We start from the raw sequence: 19,364 nt of genomic DNA on the forward strand, positions 1-19,364 counted from the left end.
GTAAGGGATGTTACTCTCCCTTCAGAGGCTGACTGGGACATTCCTCTCTGCCCCAGGTGTCACGGACACAGTAGCAGGGGTCAAGGTGGGTTTGGTAGGGGAAGGGAGGTGGAGGGACTGACTGTTTTACAACAGACAGTATGTGCTTTGCAGATGCAAATCTATACACTAAACCGAGACAGTTACAGAAGGCTTTTTCCACATATCACCAGCTAAGGAAGAAAAACTTTTGAGGAGGCCTTTGGAGAAAGCTGGCAGCACATCACTGGAAATACCTTGGCTGAATGCAAGCCAGCTGAATTTAACATGAAGAATGAGTTACAGAAGCAACTGCCTAAGCGGTGTTTAATACAATAACCTGAACTAACCTTTTCCTTCAGGTTGGCAGAGGAATGTCTGCTTCACACCTCACCAGGAGAAGGTTCATGGCAGCAGAGCCAGGACTCTGAAAGCACACTGAAACCAGCAACGCCACTGACTCAAAACTAAAAATAATCCCTCCATTTTTGAAAATGCCCAATGGATTTTATAATTAATTGCTTCTTTCCTTGCCGTACCCCTGTCACAACACAAAAAGCAGAAGTTAGAAAAAAGCTGAGCTATCTACACAGGGAAAATGTGCTTTCCTTCATGAACAGAAGTTGATCTGTTTGCATCAGAGCAAGATTTGCTGCTGTGGTTAGTGTAGTGGAGTAACAGATATCAGATGCCTTTCAAAACAGTACAAAACTAGTCAAAATATCTCTAACCTAGTTAAATGGACTATGCATGATATGTAAGCACTCTCGAGTAAAACAGAGAAAGAAATGATAGAGGGAGAATTCAAACAAGGAATGAGACTAGAAGTGCAAAAGAAAACAAAATAAAACACTGGACACAAGGTCAAGCAATCAGAACTTTGCAGGCTAGAAAAGGAAGTGAAATTACAGGCTCTGGCAAAACAGATGAATGCTTACTCAGGACAATTACAAAACTGTTGAGATCCTTACCATTATGTGTCTTCTATCCAGAACAATTTCCAAGACAAGCTATATGAATTCATAAAAGCAAGCTTGGGAACATCACATTCTTCTCACATCCATCAAATTACTTAATTTTTTAATATAAGTTCCAGGGCCAATACATATATGGTATCCTTACTAGAATATATATGGGATATAGATATATATATATATACACACACCCAAAATTGCATCTTTGTAAAATCTATAAGCTGATGGCAAATTATGATCAAGACTATCTTCTCCATCAACAGCTTCTACAGGAGAGGCTTCTAAAGGCCAAAGGCCCCCAGCTAAGCACTAAAATTTATATGCCAACCAAAAAAAAAAAAAAAACAAACCAATTTTGCTCCTGCAGAAGAGCCAGACCAGAGAGGAAAAGTTGAGCTAGGAAAGAACACTTGGTTTATGCTGAAACTAGATAGGACACATCAGTTAAAAACCCAAATGGTTTATCCCTTATGGAAGCCACTCGGGCCCTAACTGGTTTTGGAGAGGAAGCAGAAACAAGTATGGAGTGTGTGACACATGATTTCCCACAGAGCTATCAGGCTGTAGGGCCTGATTGCCAACTTGTGAAATGTCACTGATGGAGGAGCTCCAGGTCACTATTTCCCCAGCAGTGTGGCAACTCCACAGAGATGGAAAGACTCAGAGAAGCCAGGCAAACATAGCTATATCTATTGCAAAACCCACAGCTCTGGGACTGACCCATTCTCACCGTGCTCAGGTCAATCCTCTTCATTGTCAGCTAAAGGATGTGATGAAAGGCACATAACAAAAACCATGTGCAGGGTTTGTATATGCCTAGACAAGGGTTCTTCACTCCAAGAGGGTCATGTTGTTACACACCTAGAGATAGGGCTGGTGCCCAGGGCAGGCACTGCCTAGGCTGCAATTAGGGAAAGCAGCCACAGCCCTGGTCTGTGGTCTCAGGGAAGCTATCCAAGAATAAACAGGGTTAGATGGTTGTCAGCTGCACTCATTCAACTCACAATCTGCCACCTGTGCTCCCCCTCCTCCCCCCAGTTAAGTCACTAATTCAAAGTACTCCTACCTCTGTGCCTTTTTACAGGTTTATTACACATTGTGTAAGCAGCTGAAAGATCAACACCTTGTTTGTCAGTAGAAACACATGGAATTTGGCAGAAACCCTGCTATCCAGTGGAACACAGATTAGCTGGGAGGCAGATGTGACTTATTCATGGCTGCATCAGCTTCAGGGACTGTGATTCATGTTGCACAATGAAGCAGCTCTGCAGAGCTGGAAAGGGCTGTGAAGTCAACCTGTTGGTGAAAGCTACCCTGTTCTGCAAATGTGTGTAGCAGGACTTGAGATTCCTGCCAGCTGCAGTCCCAGACCTGACACCTCAGCTTCAGAAAGAAAAAAGAGTTTGTGAAGGCAAATAAAGCCAGTTTCAAAGGGAAAGGTGAGCAAAATGGCTTTAAGCTGTCAGCAGGAGTGTGTGCAAAATATAGATGGAGAAAGCAGCCTGAGTTTTTACTTTGCAGCATAGCTAGCACCAGTTTACGTGATTTTCTGTGTGTGCAGAACTCCAGGCACTCATTGTCGTGACAGGGACTGGAACAGACACTGAACCGCATACAGCACACATGGGTACAATTATCATGTCTGGAACAGCAACAGCTCCAAGTGACATTTTGCTAGAGCGAGTGGCTAATCTAATCTCTTCTCCTTCAGTCTGAAGGCTGGAACTCATGGGAGAAGAGCCTGCTGAACCAGCGAAACAGGATAGAGATGTAACAACTCTGGCAGTTGGTGAACAGGAGACTTTAAACAAGTAATGTCCTGAAAAGTGAACATGAGCTGTATTTGTGCCAGTAATCCCTACTGGGAAAAAGCCAGGCAGGAAGTTGACAATTGCAAGACGCCAAATAGAGAAAGAAAAAAAAAAAACTAAATAAATATAAAGTACTCCAAGGGTTACCAAAAACCCCTGAATAAGTGATTGAAGAAAAATGGCAAATGAAAACAGACTTTGACAGGCAGGACACAGTTAACTGCAAGTGGCCTAAATACCATAGGTGTAAAAGTGACACTGAGCAGGGTCACGGTGCACCTGGCCTCCCGGCTGCACTGCACCTTCTGTGGGCTGGGCTTCCCACTGCAGCCTTACCTCATCTCCAAGGGGAAAACTGATTCCCCAGCACACACCCTCTCTCCCTACTTGCTGCTTACTTTCTCCTGCTTCCCCTTTTCCAGTGAAGCTATCGCACACCCCCTGCTCTACACGGGGTGCAGGATCCTGCTGCTATCCAAGCCAGCATGGCCTGAGCAAGTTAGCCCAGCTTCCAGCCCTGCTCGCCCCATTCCTGCTCTGCCTGGGCAGGGCAGCAGGATCTTGCTGCTATTCGAGCCAGCATGGCCCAAGCAAGTTGGCCCAGCTTCCAGCTCTGCTCGCCCCATTCCCGCTCTGCCCAGGCCTCAGGATCCTGTTATCCAAGCCAGTATGGCCCAGGAGGGCACAGCCATGCAACTTAGCCCAGCTTCCAGGCCTGCTCGCCCCATTCCCGCTCTGCCCAGGCCGCAGGATCCTGTTATCTGAGCTAGCAGGGCCTGGCAGGGCACAGCCATGCAAGTTCTGCTCAGCTCCCAGCCCTGCTCGCCCCATTCCCGCTCTGCCCGGGCAAGGCAGCAGGATGCTGCTGCTATCCGAGCCAGCATGGCCCAGGAGGGCACAGCCGTGCAGGTTAGCCCAGCTTCCAGCCCTGCTCGCCCCACTGCACTCCATTCCCTCCCCCACAGCACGAGGCCAGCTGCTGCAGCTCCAACGGTTTTACGGGCCTGCAGGCTGACCTCATGGCACGGGCTGGGAGGGACATGTGGGACACCACAAACCACCCCCCGCGACAGGCAGCGAGACACCCTCCCTCCCTCCCTCCCTGCGCGCAGGCAGCGGCGACGCCAGGGTCAAGATTCCCTCCCTATTGTAATTATTTTTGCTTTGCGCAGAGATTTATCACATGCAGCTGCCACAACTTGTTTACAAGACACAAAAGCCATGAAAACAAGGTTGACGAAGTCTGCGTGTGAGCTGTTTTCCCTGGCAGGAATTTGTCATACCTCTTAGCTCGCTGACGCCCTGGCTGGCCACACAGGCTCCAGTAACACAGGGCAATGCCTTCCCTTCAGCTTCAGAGTAGCCTAAGTGTGTGTTTTCAGCCAGAGGCTGGGTTTGGACAAAACTGCTTTGCATTTAGGTTTATCACTGCTGCAAGAACAGCAAAACCACCCATGTTGTCTCATTGCTTCTTTTTATTTTTCTTTTCCGTGGTAAAGTAAGTTTCACAAATAACTTTTTGTTTGCTCTACCAGGGATCTGTGGCCAGCACTTGAAGCCTTTGGTTTGTTACTTGGACTCCTGCTCAGTTCAGGATCCTAGCTCCACCCAATGCCCTACATATACCTACCTACCTGTGATAACTTTAGATAGCTACTCCAAGTTTATGCTCAGAAAGAATAGGTTTAGGTAAACTTCAATAGCCAGCACCAAAACTAACAGTACTAGATTACAGGAGAGCAGAAACTCCCTTTTGATACATTTTAGTGGGCACTCAATATGAGTCATTTTCTTGTCCGAAGTTAAATAACACCTCAGGCTAGGGAAAAGCTTTTACATGGTGTGGTGTCAGGTGCTACTCAGCCACAGCCATCTGACTTATGACTACAGCCAAACTTCTAGGTGTAACCGTAACACAAGCCATAATTTAAGAAGTATATAACTAGCCTCAATCAAAATTGGTCACCAGTGAAGTTTGCAGGGTAAGTCAGTCAGCAAAATGGAAATGCAGTGCTCATCACATGAGCAGGACTTTGGTGGTCATTTACACTAATACCACTTGGTATAATAGTAAATGAAAATAGCAGAGACCACAGGCTTTTACTTTCAATGAAAACTGTTAACCTGAATGGCAACAGCTTTCTTCCTCATTCTATTTTCATTTTCAGTACTGCAGCTGCTATAGTGAAATTACAGAACTGGTCAGCTCAAACAGCAAAGTTTTCTTCTTTTTAAACTTGCTGGCATTTTTTATTTTAAAGGGCAAAGTAATGAAGAGTAAAGATCTCTGAAGATGCCCTTTAATGATCTGAGTGCCCCACAGCACACCAACATACTGCTTTAAAAAAAAAAAGGAAAATGTCAAGCAATTCAAATAAACAATGCAAACATATTTGTGAGGCTGGTTTTTTTTTTTTTTTTTTTTTTTCATTTGTGAAGCATGGGTGTAAGGAGTGAATAAAGTTCCTTCCTGCAAGAACAGGAAAGGACAAGGCATCTTCCAAATCTTTATCAAAGATGACACTCCACTTTGGGTATGGCACCCCCTAAGATAAATCACCTATTCCACAAAACCATGTCTATTAATCAACTTCTCCCTCAACATGAACCTCATAGTGACAAAAAAGTACACTTCCATTTTACAATTAGTCATTAAAAAACCCAACCAAACAATACATACATAGGTATCCCAGGAAAAACAGCTCAGAAGTATCAAGTACAGTGTGTCCAGAGAGACACTACACCAGGCTCTTCTGTACCCACCTGCAATGCCTTGAAGACAGAGTATACAGCCATCTCTATTTTCAAAATTATTTTCCAGCTTTATTTCCAATTTTTTAAAAAATAATTCTATATTCATACAGTATATTAGGATGACTGTGATACCAAAGCAGCCCAAAGTAAACCAGTGTTTACTGTTTGCCATTTTGATTTTAAACATTAAGGTTCAAGAAAGGCACAAGTTCAGAAGAATTTCAAAGAGCACTCCAGAGTACAAACAGAATATATCTGACACTAGAAAACTATAAAGGCCACAGCAAAACAGTATAGCAGTCAGAATATTGTAGTCTTCTTTCTACTCATAATGATATCCTTAAATTCACCAACTCTCCTACTCCTCAAAGCCCTCCCCCAACCTCCCAAACAGACAACTGGTTTGTTTTTAAAGATTAGCCAGAACCAATTTTTTTACCCTGGAGGTCTCTCATTTCATTGTTGTTGGAAGGATAAGGGTGGGGGCAACTGACATTCAAGTAAGTTGAAATGTGAGCTTCAAGTCTTCACCATTTTCAGTATTAAGTCATTTTGAGAGCAAAGTCCTTTTCTGAAAGGTAACTTAGATTCTGTGGACAAAAATACACCCCAATACAACAGGGATCTCTTCTAAATCTTAGCCAACCACCTGGTTAAAGTACCTCACAAAGACCTGGCTCCCAGAACTCAAATTTCAATGCAATACAGCCTACTTTATTTCAGTCTACTAGAATTACTGAGTAAAAACCTTCTCATTGCTAGTCCAAGTAAGGTTAGAAGCCCTTGCCCTCCCCTATCAAAATTTGTCACCAGTCATGTCTAGGAGCTGCATCACAAAGATCTGCAAAGAACACTTGTCCCAGCCCCTCTTCTGGCCTCTTCCTTTTATCTTCAGATCTTCCCCGTGGGCCATCACATTTCCCAGCCCTAAAATATTTCAAGGAGCCAAGAGCTGGAACTCTTAGAGGGGCCCAAGATTTCCCTCTGAAATTTAGTCAGAATTGCCTACATAGCTCCCTTTGGCCCCTTAAAAAATTTCAACATAGCAGAAGACAATCAGGTACTTCTGGCCCACTTTTCAGCATTCTTTTAAACAACAACTGCTAGTGTGGTTTATGGCTCTCTGAACCAAACAAAGTCAGTATGAGCTCAAAAACATTTCTCACTTCCATTTGTTTCAAGGGTAATTCATGTTTTCTTCAAAGCTTGTATTCAACAAAATACTCTGTATGCATCACTTTTAAAGAAAATACTTTATTATATTATGGGAAAAAAGCATGATCATCCAAAGTTTGTATTGTTAAAAAAATTGAAAATTTAGACAGCGTGTCGGTATATTCCGTTCCACATGGGAATGATAAGAAGACTCTATAGCATTACTAGATATTGCACAGTCTGAAAGAAACAAAACAAATCACATGATCTTGGGAAACATCTCACATTATGAAAAATCTACAAAGAAAACATTAAAAAAAAATCCCAACGAAACACACAATCCTTTCTTTCTACAGTAGCTTTAAGTTCGTAATTCTTGGAATGACCGTATTCCACTGAAGACCATCTCAGTGACAGGAAGCTTCATTTCAGCAATCCCCTTGTGCAAATAAGATTAATAAAAAAAATAATAATAACGCAGTGAAGTCTTTTGATATCGTGTGGGTGGCAATAACCACACAGCTGTTAGATCCCTGCCTGGTAAAACAAAACGGGGAAAGAGAAGGAAGGGGATTTAGGCCATAAGTTTTGCCTGCAACTCCATCTCTGCCGCCCTTTTGAGTGCAACATCCACCAGAAGCTGAAATCCACTAAAATCCTGGTTAAGGTCTGGTGGTGTTGGAGGAGGAGTGTTGAAGAGCCCACTCTGTGTGTTTGCACCAGGTCCCAGTTTGGATGCGTCCTCGTGGCACGAGAGGGGGCTATCTGTGAAGCCGCCAGCCGGGGGCTGCTGCAGGTCCGTGGTCTGGCCTACATCAGCCGGCTGGCAAAAGTGGAAAGGGGCATCTTTCAACGCAGTCACAGTCGTGTGGCAAATCACCGACGGCCGAGCCAGGACCGATCCCGGGGAAGCCGGCTTGGAAGAGGGCACAGTTTTGCCGAGCGGCGCAGCGGCGGGAAGGAAGGCAGTCTCATCCAGCAGGGGAATGTAGTTCTTTGTGCTGATGGCAGACTCCACCAGGCCGCCCTCGGGGAGCTTGGTCCCTCGCCGCGAGATAGTGAACTGATTTGGGTCTTTGCCATCCTTCCTCAGCATGTCAGGTAACAGCCTGCGGCGTGCATTGATAAACCAGTTGCAGACCTGGGAATATAATGACATCTTAATTTCTACCTTCATTCATTCCCAACTATGTGCCACAAGAGCGGACAGTTGGATTAATGAATCCCTCCAAGCAGTTTCCTTCACTGCACAACAAAACAGAGACCTACTGACAAGTTCTGGCATGCCTGGCAAAGGCCCTCCCTTGTCCCGGTGCTACCGACTCCCTGCTCCTGTTACAGAAAGCCCCGGGACATCTGAAGTCCAAACTAGGGGTTTAGCTTTTAACTCTGTGCACACACATTAACCTATTGGCTATTGTTCCCTAGCTTAGGTTAATTAACAACAGGAAAACCTTTTCTCTCTGAAGAGAGCCACTCCTCCCACAAATAGTTACTGATTTTCCTTGTTCAACTGACTGTGTCGACAGACATAACATGAATTACCTCACTTAAGTTTGTCCTTGTTTAAACATCAACCAGTTTCCTGGGCAATACAGGATAGTTTATAGTTTAACGTCTTTTTTCTCTTTACTACATAAAGGAAGTCTTCTTTATAATGTTGCATTAAGAAAATCTTACTCTATGGCCAATTATGAACTTGGCACTAATGAATTAATATGGAAAATTTAAATCCAGGACTCAATAGGAGTGCTCTCTATTTAGCAGCTCCCAAAACCAAACCCTGGTTTACCCAAGTTCTTATACAGCCACTTTCCCACAACATAGGATGCAGCAATGGGCAAAAGCTATTCGACCCAAGACAATCACAGAAGATAAGAATGATGCATCCAAGGGACCTCACAGATGCCAGTGGCATCCCAGGATGAGAACCCAAAATAAACATACAAACACCTCGTCCACACCTGCACTAACATCCCTGAGTAGCTCGATCCCATATAGGTTGTTCCACTGATTTTAACAGCAGTGATCATACACATAATTATATATGTCCATGTTCTACTGGAATGAGCCTCAAGTTGCTATTTTAGAAGTGAAGAGTTATATGCTAAGCTGCACATCTATCACCATAAAACCTCTGTTGACAAATAAATACCTTCTTATCACAATAAATTACCTTGTACAGACACTTTAGTCTTTTGGGGCACAATTCTGCAAAAACTTAGCATGCATGCTCCTATTCATGACTGTCTGTTCTCCCACAAAAATAATTTTATTCCCAATAAACAAAGATCATCGTAACACATAATCAGTCTCTATCTCTCCTTATGAGTGCCATCAGCAGGAGAGTAGCAATAAAAAAGGAAATCTCACATGCACTGTAAACATTTGTATCCGTGACTAGAACACAGTTGAATTAAAACAGAAAACAGCTCCTTTAGAAGGGAGAACTACTTTTTTTAATACCTGTAGTGTGGAAAGGTGTGTTTGTCGGGATAACAGCGCTTTTTCTTGCTCTGAAGGATAAGCATTGTATCGGTGCTCATAGAGCCAGTCCCGAAGAATCTGCACAGACTCCTTGGGCAGGTTGCCACGTCTCCGCCGCTTTCCTGAGCCCGCAGATGAGGAAAGATCCAGTGGGACATCCATAGTGTCATCATCCTCCGTTTCACTGCCTGATATTGCAACTACACCTGCAATCGTAAGACAAGAACAATCAGCCTCCTAAATCCGTTAACTGCTTGGCTCCAGCACTATATGGCACAGACATTTTATATCACATGAACTGTATTTACTGTTACAGCCCCTTGTCCTGCAGCGTCAACTTGTCATGCTGCAGCTCTTCTGTCAGCTGAACAAAAAAGTAGCACAAATGATCCCTTCCTAAAGGAATTCTTCTCTGCAAACCTGCATTTTCTCGTTCCCCTGGCAACCTTTTATCTGCTGAACGTTATCAGATAGCTTCTATCTAATGAGAATATTGTCCAAGTTTGCTGGCTGTGGTATGCATCCAGCACTTTTTTTCAAGGATAACTAACCAGTGGCTGAGCAAAAGGTCAACAAGGAAGAACTAAAAACACCCCAACTCAAGCAATAGGTTATTTAATTATTTCTTAACATCCTGATGCCTGTCTCTTGGGAGGGATAGGTTGTAGATTTTACAAATGAATAATTACATCTATTCAGAAAAATTAATGGAAGAAGAAAAAAAGAAAGTGAAAAATTGTGTTTCTCACCACCTGTAAGATTTTCACTAAGGAAGGGGAAAAAGTGCAGAAGAAGGGAAGAGCCAGGTGCCTAAGAGTTCATCAGGAAATGCACTCTCATTTAATTGTATTGTCTATCAAAGAACCATGATCATTTAGATGTACGAGTTTTTATCCTATTTTTTCAACTTTGTGGTTTTCATCTCATATTTTTATCCCTGGAAACGTGTGTTCTGTGCTATCCTTACTGTAAGGGCTCCAAACTTGCCAGTTAACTGCATACCTTCCCCCTCCAACACAAAGGAAGGAACAGATTTCACAATCTGACTATCCCTTTATATATGAACACCACACTACTAGTAACATGAAGCTATGGAATGTAAATCAGACAAACGAGCAAGTATTCAACAGTTAGGAAGGCTACAATTCTACTCCTCTGGTAGGATGCAAGAGTCACTAGTTCCATAAAACACAAAGAAAACCACGCTTTAAACTCACCAGAAATTTTAGGAATCTTACAAACTATATACAAGTCCAAATAAGATACTACCCACATTCAACTAGTACAAATAAATACTCATTTCAAGTGAACTCACACTGCCTTTCAGAAGCAGTTTCAGAAACTCTAGAAGGAAAACAAGCCCTTAATCTTTTTGTCTTTTGAACTTAGACTGGGGAGGCTGATGGGTGGAAAGGAAGAAATTTGCTCACTTGTAACACCAAAACTAAAAATCTTAATAGTAAAGCCAACTAGATGTCAAAAGTAAAATTTTCTGTTGGAAATCACCCATAATTAAAAAATTCTATTCAAGGAAATAAAGTAAGACCTAAACAACAATAAGTGAACCTGTGAAAATATTAAACTATATAAAATTATGTTATATCCATAAGTAAAGGCACTTACAGAAGTGAGAAGCAAGAAGGAAGTAATGCCCTTTAAAAAAACCAACCAACCAGCCACCAAACCCCCACTACCACACGAAGAAAGACAGAAGGTATGTATGAGCAAGTTTTCCTTAATACTTGGCAGGAGAGTAGGGAGAGGAACAGAGAAGGACCTTTCCTCACACTTCCAAACTTCAGCCAAAGCTGACACAGTAAATTATCTTTCCTTCCCCTATTTATGAATAGCTCCAACATCCTTAAATTTAGTTTAAGTTGTCCAATTTGAAATGCACAGTTTTGATACGCAAGCATTCCCAACAGGATGATCAATCCACAATCTGTCTGGCAGAGTTACTTCAGTAACTTACTTGGTATTGTTTTCATTCTCCCAACTGTTGATTTATCTAACTGACAAACACCAAACTGACACACCAAATTTTTCATCTGATGATTAGCTACATAAATTATCCAGTCATGGAATAGGAACAATAGGACAATATTTAAATAACCAACACAAGATAAAACTCCAGATTATGTAAACAGTTTCTTAATTTGTGCAGAAAGTATGTCAGAAGTTTGCTTTACAATGATTCCAAGCAAACCACTTTGTCATAGCTTCATGGAAAGCGCTGTCATGCTTGCAACCTGACCTGAGAACATGCCTTGCACCATGGGCTCCTGGAGCCATGAGGAACACTTCTGGGAACAAAGATCCTGCAGAGAGAACAGGACAGCTCTGCAAAGCAGCTCAGCCCTTTTAAATTGAACTTAAAAACTAGCTAAAACTAGCCCATGCTATTCAGACAATGTTTTGAAGTGCGCTGTTCTTGTTTGTCAGGAACCAGAACGGTTGCAGCACTTCACAGGGCTGGGTTTTTTGTTTGTTTTTAAATATAATGGGCAGTAAGGCAAGACCTTGGAAAAGAGGGAGAGGCAATCAGCAAGGGCTGGAAACAAGAGGCAAGGAGAAACTACTGTGAAAAAGTTAGATGTCTAATGGTTTGCAAGCAGTATGTACATGGCATAACAAAAAGTACTCCAGGTACACACCACTCAATCTGAAGTGATCTTTCTTGGCTCTACCAGACAACTAAAGACTCCATGGACATCTCTCTGAATTTCAGAAAACTGATTTAACAGCAAAACCTCTCCTAGAACTGTTGTTTTTCCTTTAGCTAAAAAAAAAAAGAAGTGATAAGATACTGTGTGCAAGCCAGCAGCATAAAAACGTTTCTCCCTTGCCAAATAAGATCTTTTGCTAAAGTAAAAGTTGTCATCTGACTAACCGTAACCTACCTAGCAAGAAATGAGTCACCAGCGGAGCCAGCCCTTTGACCTGCTGGCTGAGTGTGTCACATTAAGTGACACAGTAAGTTAGTGACACAAAGCAGGTTTTGGTTAAGCAGGAAACCCAGTGTAGTACAGACTTCTGCTCATTTAAATGAGCTCATTTAAATAGCTGATCAGCCCTCTGAACTCGTGGCAGATCTCTCAGGCGCAGGACAGAGCTAGCAGCAACAGGAAATCATGGCTAGAAATCTCACACTACCCCAGCTGATATTTTTTACTAGAGCAGGAGCCACATTGTGGCTGTCAAGGCTCTGTTTTCATTAAAGCATTCCTGCTGATTACAACCCAGCTTTGTTTTTCCGTCTTGTTAGTAATCAGCCTATTCGCTGCTGGTTTCCTGTTTTAACAGGGCCCAGCTGAAAAGGGTCCTGGCCACGCTCCATGACTGGACCATTGGCTTACTGTTATTTACACCCAGAATAAAGGCCTGTGGACACGATGAGTAGCCCCAGCTGACCTACTAATTTATTTTGTATTAAAAGCAGGCTAGGGCCAGGCTATTTTATGCCTCCTCCTAAATACATTTAATCCAAACAAAAAAACCTGTTTTTATAGAACTAAAATTAAAGCAGCACAAGTTCATTTGCAGAGAGGTCTGAGAAACAACACAAAATCCCATTCCTTCACTTCCTCACCGCCACTTAAGAGAGTAGTCTATGCTTTAATGATCTAAGGACTACATGATCAGCATCCCTTCTTTATAAATTACTTTATCCTCCTGGCTTCCCAGCTGAAGTCATATGCATGATTGAATGCACTGTTGCATTGTATCACAGCCCAAAGACTTCACAGGTCCTCCCCGTTAATCAGCTCAGGGAAGATTACACCCAGGATCTGGAGTCTGGGCTCAACACCCAAACGTTAGTTAACAGCTCGAAACAACTTGAGTAAAAGTACAGTGATGACTAAAGCTGATTTCAAAACAAACCACTGCCACTTAAACAGGTATGCTGAAATACTTTGAGGGGGAGGACAAAGTATTTAGAGAGGCTGAGACAAATGAAATGGAAGTTAAGCAAACGAAAAATTTAGGCTATGAGGGGGAAAAAAAAAGGCACCACAAAAAAACAACTATCCCATTGTGTCGAGGAAGAGCTTCACAGAGGAAGTGGCAGAAGCCAATTGTTATTCAAAAGAGGACAAAGTATACCACAAGGAACAATCTCTGCCCTCCAGAGAGGGGATGGACAAAAATCACCTTAAAGAAAACCTCCCACCCCTCAGGGCTGTCTGAATTTCTTCAGCAGTGAGATTTTTTTTTATGAGCGCTGATAAACAGAACCAGTTCCTATCCAAGCCCCCGATCCTGTTGTAACCAAGTTCAGTAAGATTCTTCACATGTATAAACTTGAGCACATGCCTGTGCCTTTTCGAGACTGTGTTCTAAATCAGCTCATTAACAAGGCAAGTAGGTTCCGTGTGACTGCCACCACGTTATTATTTGTAAATTAAACTATCCATAAAAAAGCCCTGAGGTTTAAATCCACAGTCTTCTAGTTAAAAAAAAAAACAACAGAAAAACAACAAAAAACCACCCCTCAACAAAACTAGCCATCAAGAAAAACACAGCATGACACACTTAAAAATTTTAAACTCAACACACATACCAAAAAACCCAACTAAAATGCAATGCAAATTTAAAAATCAACAACAAAGACACATTGCTTTAAAATTATTCATAAGTAGCAAAAAAACCCTACAAGGATACAGAAGGGAATTTCCACAGTAAAAGAAAAAAAAACACCACCTCTTTCCTCTGAATGAGTTTCATAATTGAGGAACCAGCCTATTTGTTTTCCTCTGTACTTTACAGCTTGCACTCTATTACTTGTAAAGCAACCAGACTTGGCTGTACTATACTTTTTTTCTTCTAAACGGGATTCTTCTAGGAGTGCAAGCAAGAAATCTGTAACAAAGTCACTCTTTGAAACTTCTTGAATGAGCTTCCAATGCCAGGAGGTCACAAATAAGTACAAGCCCAACCTTTATTAAAACAAAGGCACCCTAGCCCTAACATCTTTTTAAAAGTTTCCGCCTTTGTCTCCTCACCTTTTAATTTGTGCCACGCAAACCCCAGGCCCATGGCCCCTCTCAGAAGTTCTCCCTCCCGCCTGTCACCTTTCATTGTTTCCATTGTTTCAGCCCAGGATTTGCAATCCTCAAAGCAGAGCTTACATACACACACTTACACACAAAGCCCTACACATGCATACCTAGAAACTACGTCAGCGTTTTCCACACGCATTTATTTCGGGGGTGGCAAGAACAACAGTTGAAAGTGCAGGGAGTTTGGTATTTCACCAACCAGCAGCTGCCCTCGGGGAGAGAAGTCTGAACAATGGAAGCAACAGCAGACAGGAAACCAGCTCACCACTGCTGTGCAAATAGGCAGCATAGGAATGTCCTAAAAATAACTGGGCTAAATTAATTCAGCGAAACTATAAAAGGGGGGGGGGGGGGGAACAAACCACAAACTGCTTCCAACAGGGTGAAGAATCGCGACCTACCTAAGAAACACTTAAAAGCCAGCGCTGCCGCTGTCTCTGGGCGCAGGGGGCTGAGCTGGGATCGAGCCCCACTCCGCTCCCGCGGGACGCTGCACTCCTCAGCACCACCCTGAGCCTGCTGCTCTTTAAAACTTCGCCTTTGTGGCTCAGCTCCCTTTGTGTGCGCTCCTCGTAGCCGAGCGGCACGTCCAAAAAAAAACTTCTGACGAGGGCTACAAACCATATTAGTACACACCATGTCTGCAGCAGCCCAATGATTTCACGAACTACATATGCATTAATTGCTTCAAGGGTACTAACAATGAGAGGCTGCTTTACTACGGAGCCGCAGGAATGCATAGTAGGGGGAAAAACAGCACAACTCTGGAGTACTGAACATGCGCACTGCTCCCCTCCTAACCCTCCACTTCGGAGCATTTAATGGTCTTTGAATGCAAAACACCCTTCAGCCACACCGCCGACTGGCAAATCGCAACTGAACAGACACTGCTTTGCTAGGAACTTCCCAGCCAGCGCAATAGCGCTGGATCCGAAAGCACGTTCCGCGTCTTTGTGGCCAGGCGCTAATTTAAGGGCACTTAAAGCACCACGAGTGCGATGAGTAACGATCCTCTAACTGTAAAGTTTGTCGCTTTGGAAGCGGGCACAAAGAAAACTCAAACAGCCTTATGGTTATGTGTGGGGGGGGGGGGGGGAAGGGGGGAAGTCTTCCTCCTTTTAACCCTGCGTCAAAACTTTTGTACTTTGTGTTTCGTCCCCCTGTTTTAAGGGATAAAAGGGATAGAAAAGGCTTCAACTTTCAGCAAAACAAGGCGGTCGAGGGCGCGGAGGGGTCTGGAGCCCTGCCGCCGATGACCCCCCCCCCCCCACGCCTCAAGCCCCACGCTGCCGTCCCCGCGAACAAAGAGTTGCCGGACGGCCCCGCTTCCCTCGCCCCAAGTTGGGAAAACCACCCGCACCCCCGTCCCCCTCGCGGGGACGGTGGGGCTCGGTGCGGAAAAGCGTTCAAAAGTGTTTTACGGGAGGGCAGGGGGAAGAAACTCCACGGAGGGGGCGAGAACAAAAGTTGGCGGAGGACAGGAGGCGAACGGCTGGACATGTTTTTGACAGGGAGCCAGCGGCGCAGAGAGGCGGCCGCCTCCAAACAACAGCCCCGCATGTTTTGTCTGGGAGCGGAGCATCCACTGCAATCTTCCACGGGATACAGGCCAGGGGGCGTGGGGGGGACACGGGGGACAAAAGGCCGAGAAGGCAAAGGGACTCCGGCTGGCTTAGCGACAGCCCCCCCTTCCCCTTTCCACCCCGGCTAGGGGCGCGGGGCACCCCGCTTTGTCCCGGCACCCCGTCACAACTACCTTTTTTACTTTTCATCTTGATCGCGAGGACCGAGCCGATCGCCGGACACCCCACGCACCGACCCAAGTTTCTCTCCCTTCGCCGGACGCTGCTTTCCCCCTTTAATCTCAGCGAGGAGGAGAAGGTCGATGAAGAAAGCAGAAACACCGCCGCGGAGCCAGGCGCCCAGTCACCGGCCGCGCTGCTGTCAGCGAGAGCCGCAGGGCTCTGCCTCCCCCGGGGGCTTTCTAGTGCGGCCGGGGTGGGCTTCCCTCCCCCCTTCCCTTTGTTCCCTTCTGCTGGCGATTGGCCCCGGCCTGTTAAAGTGAGGAAAGGCACGGGAGAGAAAGGTACACAGCGCCCGCCCTCCCCCACCTCCCCGCAGTGAGTACGGGAGAGTAACCGTGCGCTGCACTGGCACTCGCGGCGGCGGCTGCCTCCTCCTCCTCCTCCTCCTCCTCTCTCCTCCCTCCCCTCCTGTCTGACAGAGCCTCAACACCCGGGAGGGGAGGGACCGGCCGGAACGGGGGGGTGTCCGCCTGTACCCGCTCGCTCATGCACACACAACAGCAGCGGCGGGGGGAGCTCTCCGTGCCTCCCGCTCCCTCGCCTTTCTTCCAAGCAGACGTTTGATCATTAAACTGGAAGGAGAAGGAAGAGGCGGGGGTGGGGGGGGGAGATTTTGACAGCTGCCCTTGACTAGCCTCCTCCTGTTGCTGCCGGACGAACCACCCACTCCTTCGCGTGAATAGAGGAGAAGAAAGGAGAGTGCGTACGGCAGGGGAAGGAAAGGAGCCCTCCAAAGACCCGCGCCCCCCTCCCGACGGCCCGGTCGGCGGGGGCTGCTCCCTCCGATCCCCTGCGGTGCCGAAGGAGCCCCGCCTGGCCGGCGCTGGCCACACACACCCCCACCCACCCCCGCGGGGAAGGCGAGCCCCGTTTCTGCGGTTATTTTTACATCAGTTCGTAAAAGGTTGTTTTTCTCCCCCTCGACTCCCCCCCTCCCCAGCCCGGTAGGTTTTGCTGCGGCACATGATCGCAGCTGTAAAACAGAGAAGTCTCACAGCTTGACTCATCGCTGTCGGGCGAGCACGCTCTGCAGCAGCAACAGTTTCTTTTCCTCCGGGATGGGAAACGTGACACTCGCCAGCAGCTCCTCGCTCCGGCTTCCCTGGCGAAGGGGAGAGCTCTCCCCGGGCACAGGCGGCCTTGGCGGCGGGTCCTGGCTCTCCCCTCGCCGCCTCCCCTGACAAAACCAGGTGCAAAAAAATAAATAGAAATCAAAACTGCTCAACGCCCAGCCGCGGTCTGAAGTGTCACCACGGGCGAAGGTTGTGGCGTGGAAAGGGAAAGAAGCCGCCTGGCCGCGGAGCGGGCGTGCACTTATTCCACGGGAGCGTGTCCGTGTCACTCCCGCACCGGCACGTGTGGGGCTGTTCCCGGCCGGGCGGGCGGGCGCGGGGGGTGAGCGGCAGGCGCCTAGAACGGCTGATGAAATAATGGATTCCTACGGCAGAGCGGGGATCATTCCCTCCCCACCACCCCGCACCCCCCGGCGGCGCGGCAGTCCGCGCGAATCCGCATTCAGTGCACAAGGGAAGCAACAGCGTTTTAGCAGCGAGCCCTCCCCAAGTACCTTGTAACTATTTTTATGTGGCGTAATTACAGCGGGAGATAAAACAGCTGTTGTATGGCGAACGGGGGCTGTGTGAGGGGGGAGGGCAGCTGGTGAGTCACGTCACTTAGCCAAGGACTCGGTGTCGGCGGCTCTGCGGGGCCGGAGGTTCGCTCCGGCATGGGGTGACCCTTGTGCCGGCGGCTGCTGGGCGGCGTGTCCGGCTGTAGGTCAGCGAGGCACGGCGCACTGACTGACTGACACACTGACTGACTGACTGACGGCGCCGCGCCAGGCGGGAGCTTGTACGGCGCGGTCCGAGGTCCCGCCGGCGGCAGCGCGATCCGGGCCATTGCCCGCCGACCGAGCGCCCTCCTCCCGCCCTTCCCGCCGTCCCCCCGCCGTGTCGCCCCCGGCGGTGCCCAGGGGGGGCCGGCGTCGCTCGGTGCCAGCCCGGCAGGACGAGGCTCGCTCGGGGCCGGTGTTGTCACCCGAGCCGTGCCCCCGAGGGACTGACTGGTGGCTCAGGGGCGGGGGCTGTGCGCGCACGCCGCCGTATGGCTTTATTTTGGCTTTTGCTGTTTTGTTTTTGTTGTGGAAAAGCCCTGCTTCCCAGCTGTGAGGGCTGGCTCTTCGAACTGCTTGTTCCGAGCGTCCGGGCAATGGTCGTGCCAAAAAAGCAATTATGGGAAGTTAACAAAAGACACGTCCAGGAGTCGAAGAGATTTCCCTTTCTCCGTGCCGCCAGAGCCGCCTCACGCCTGTTCATTGTCATTGGGACCGCAGACAAATCTGTGGAATCTGTGAAACTAGCTCTTTCCTTATTTTTCCTTATTTTCTTTTTTTTTTTTTTTCTTTTTCTTAGAGGTCTGTTTAAATTGGTTAGTTTTGTTTTTTCTTCTTTGCCAAGGTCATTTCTATCAGGAGAGAAAATAAAAAGTTTTACTTTCATGCTGAACTCAAGTTACTTTCTTTTTCCTTTTCAAAAACTTTAGAAGCAGCCTTTCTAGGAAAAGATAAATTTCGATTTTGTGTGGCAGTTTTTTAGCTAGTAGGAGAAGGCCATGGACCAGTGGGTATTCATTCCTAGCTCCTGTGGTATAAAATGCGTGGAAAGGCGTTGTTTTAAAACAAGTTCCTCCAGGGATGCGAGTATGGAGGGCTATACCCATAGCTGGGACCCATGGGAAAGACTGAAATGGGTTTGTGGAGCTCACATTGCATTTGTTGCCCAGTGCAGTATCTCAGGTTTGTCCACAAATTTTGGCTGCCTTTCCCACTTAAAGACTCCTGATGCGGTGGTAGTGGGTTAAAGTTTGCAAAAAAGTAATGCAGTGGAAGAAAACCCCCACAGCTCTCTCTGCCGGTAAAACTTCAACACACCTGAAACGAGGTTGTATCTAAAAGGAGGACAGGTGATTTGCCTGAGCTCAAATCTCTTGGATTAATCAATTTAGTTCTGTAGCAAATAACCTAGTGGCCTATAAGATGATATTAGTATTGACTACTGCTTGCAAGCAGAAGTAGAAAGTATGCAAGGCAATACGTAACTTTCTGCAGTTTTTATTTTTCTTTCAGGTGTTCGTGGGGCTGTGTTTTTAGTTTTTAATCTGCTAGAGCTGCATCAGCACTGTGAGTTGTATCTCACAAGCAGCTCGAACTGCTTCACGCTGAGCAGCCTTGGCATCTGTGCAGCTCCTTGGGTAGGTAGTGCTGTACACGTGCATCAAGATACGTCTGTGCCAACAGGTTGG

At 46.3% G+C, this 19,364-nt stretch overlaps 1 protein-coding gene across 1 annotated transcript; it reads right to left on the minus strand.

Annotated features, from left to right (window-relative positions):
* Positions 1-6,791: 6,791 nt before the first annotated feature.
* On the minus strand, positions 6,792-16,317 carry TGIF1 (TGFB induced factor homeobox 1). The gene is made up of 3 exons (XM_058031831.1): positions 16,016-16,317; positions 9,179-9,405; positions 6,792-7,853 (listed from the first exon to the last, which is right to left on the minus strand). Exons 1-3 carry the CDS (start codon positions 16,029-16,031, stop codon positions 7,287-7,289), a joined length of 810 nt encoding a protein of 269 aa, XP_057887814.1. The 5' UTR covers positions 16,032-16,317; the 3' UTR covers positions 6,792-7,286.
* Between the last annotated feature and the right edge of the window lie 3,047 nt (positions 16,318-19,364).

This window comes from Melospiza georgiana, chromosome 1, assembly GCF_028018845.1.
Source record: "Melospiza georgiana isolate bMelGeo1 chromosome 1, bMelGeo1.pri, whole genome shotgun sequence".
NCBI lineage: Eukaryota > Metazoa > Chordata > Aves > Passeriformes > Passerellidae > Melospiza > Melospiza georgiana.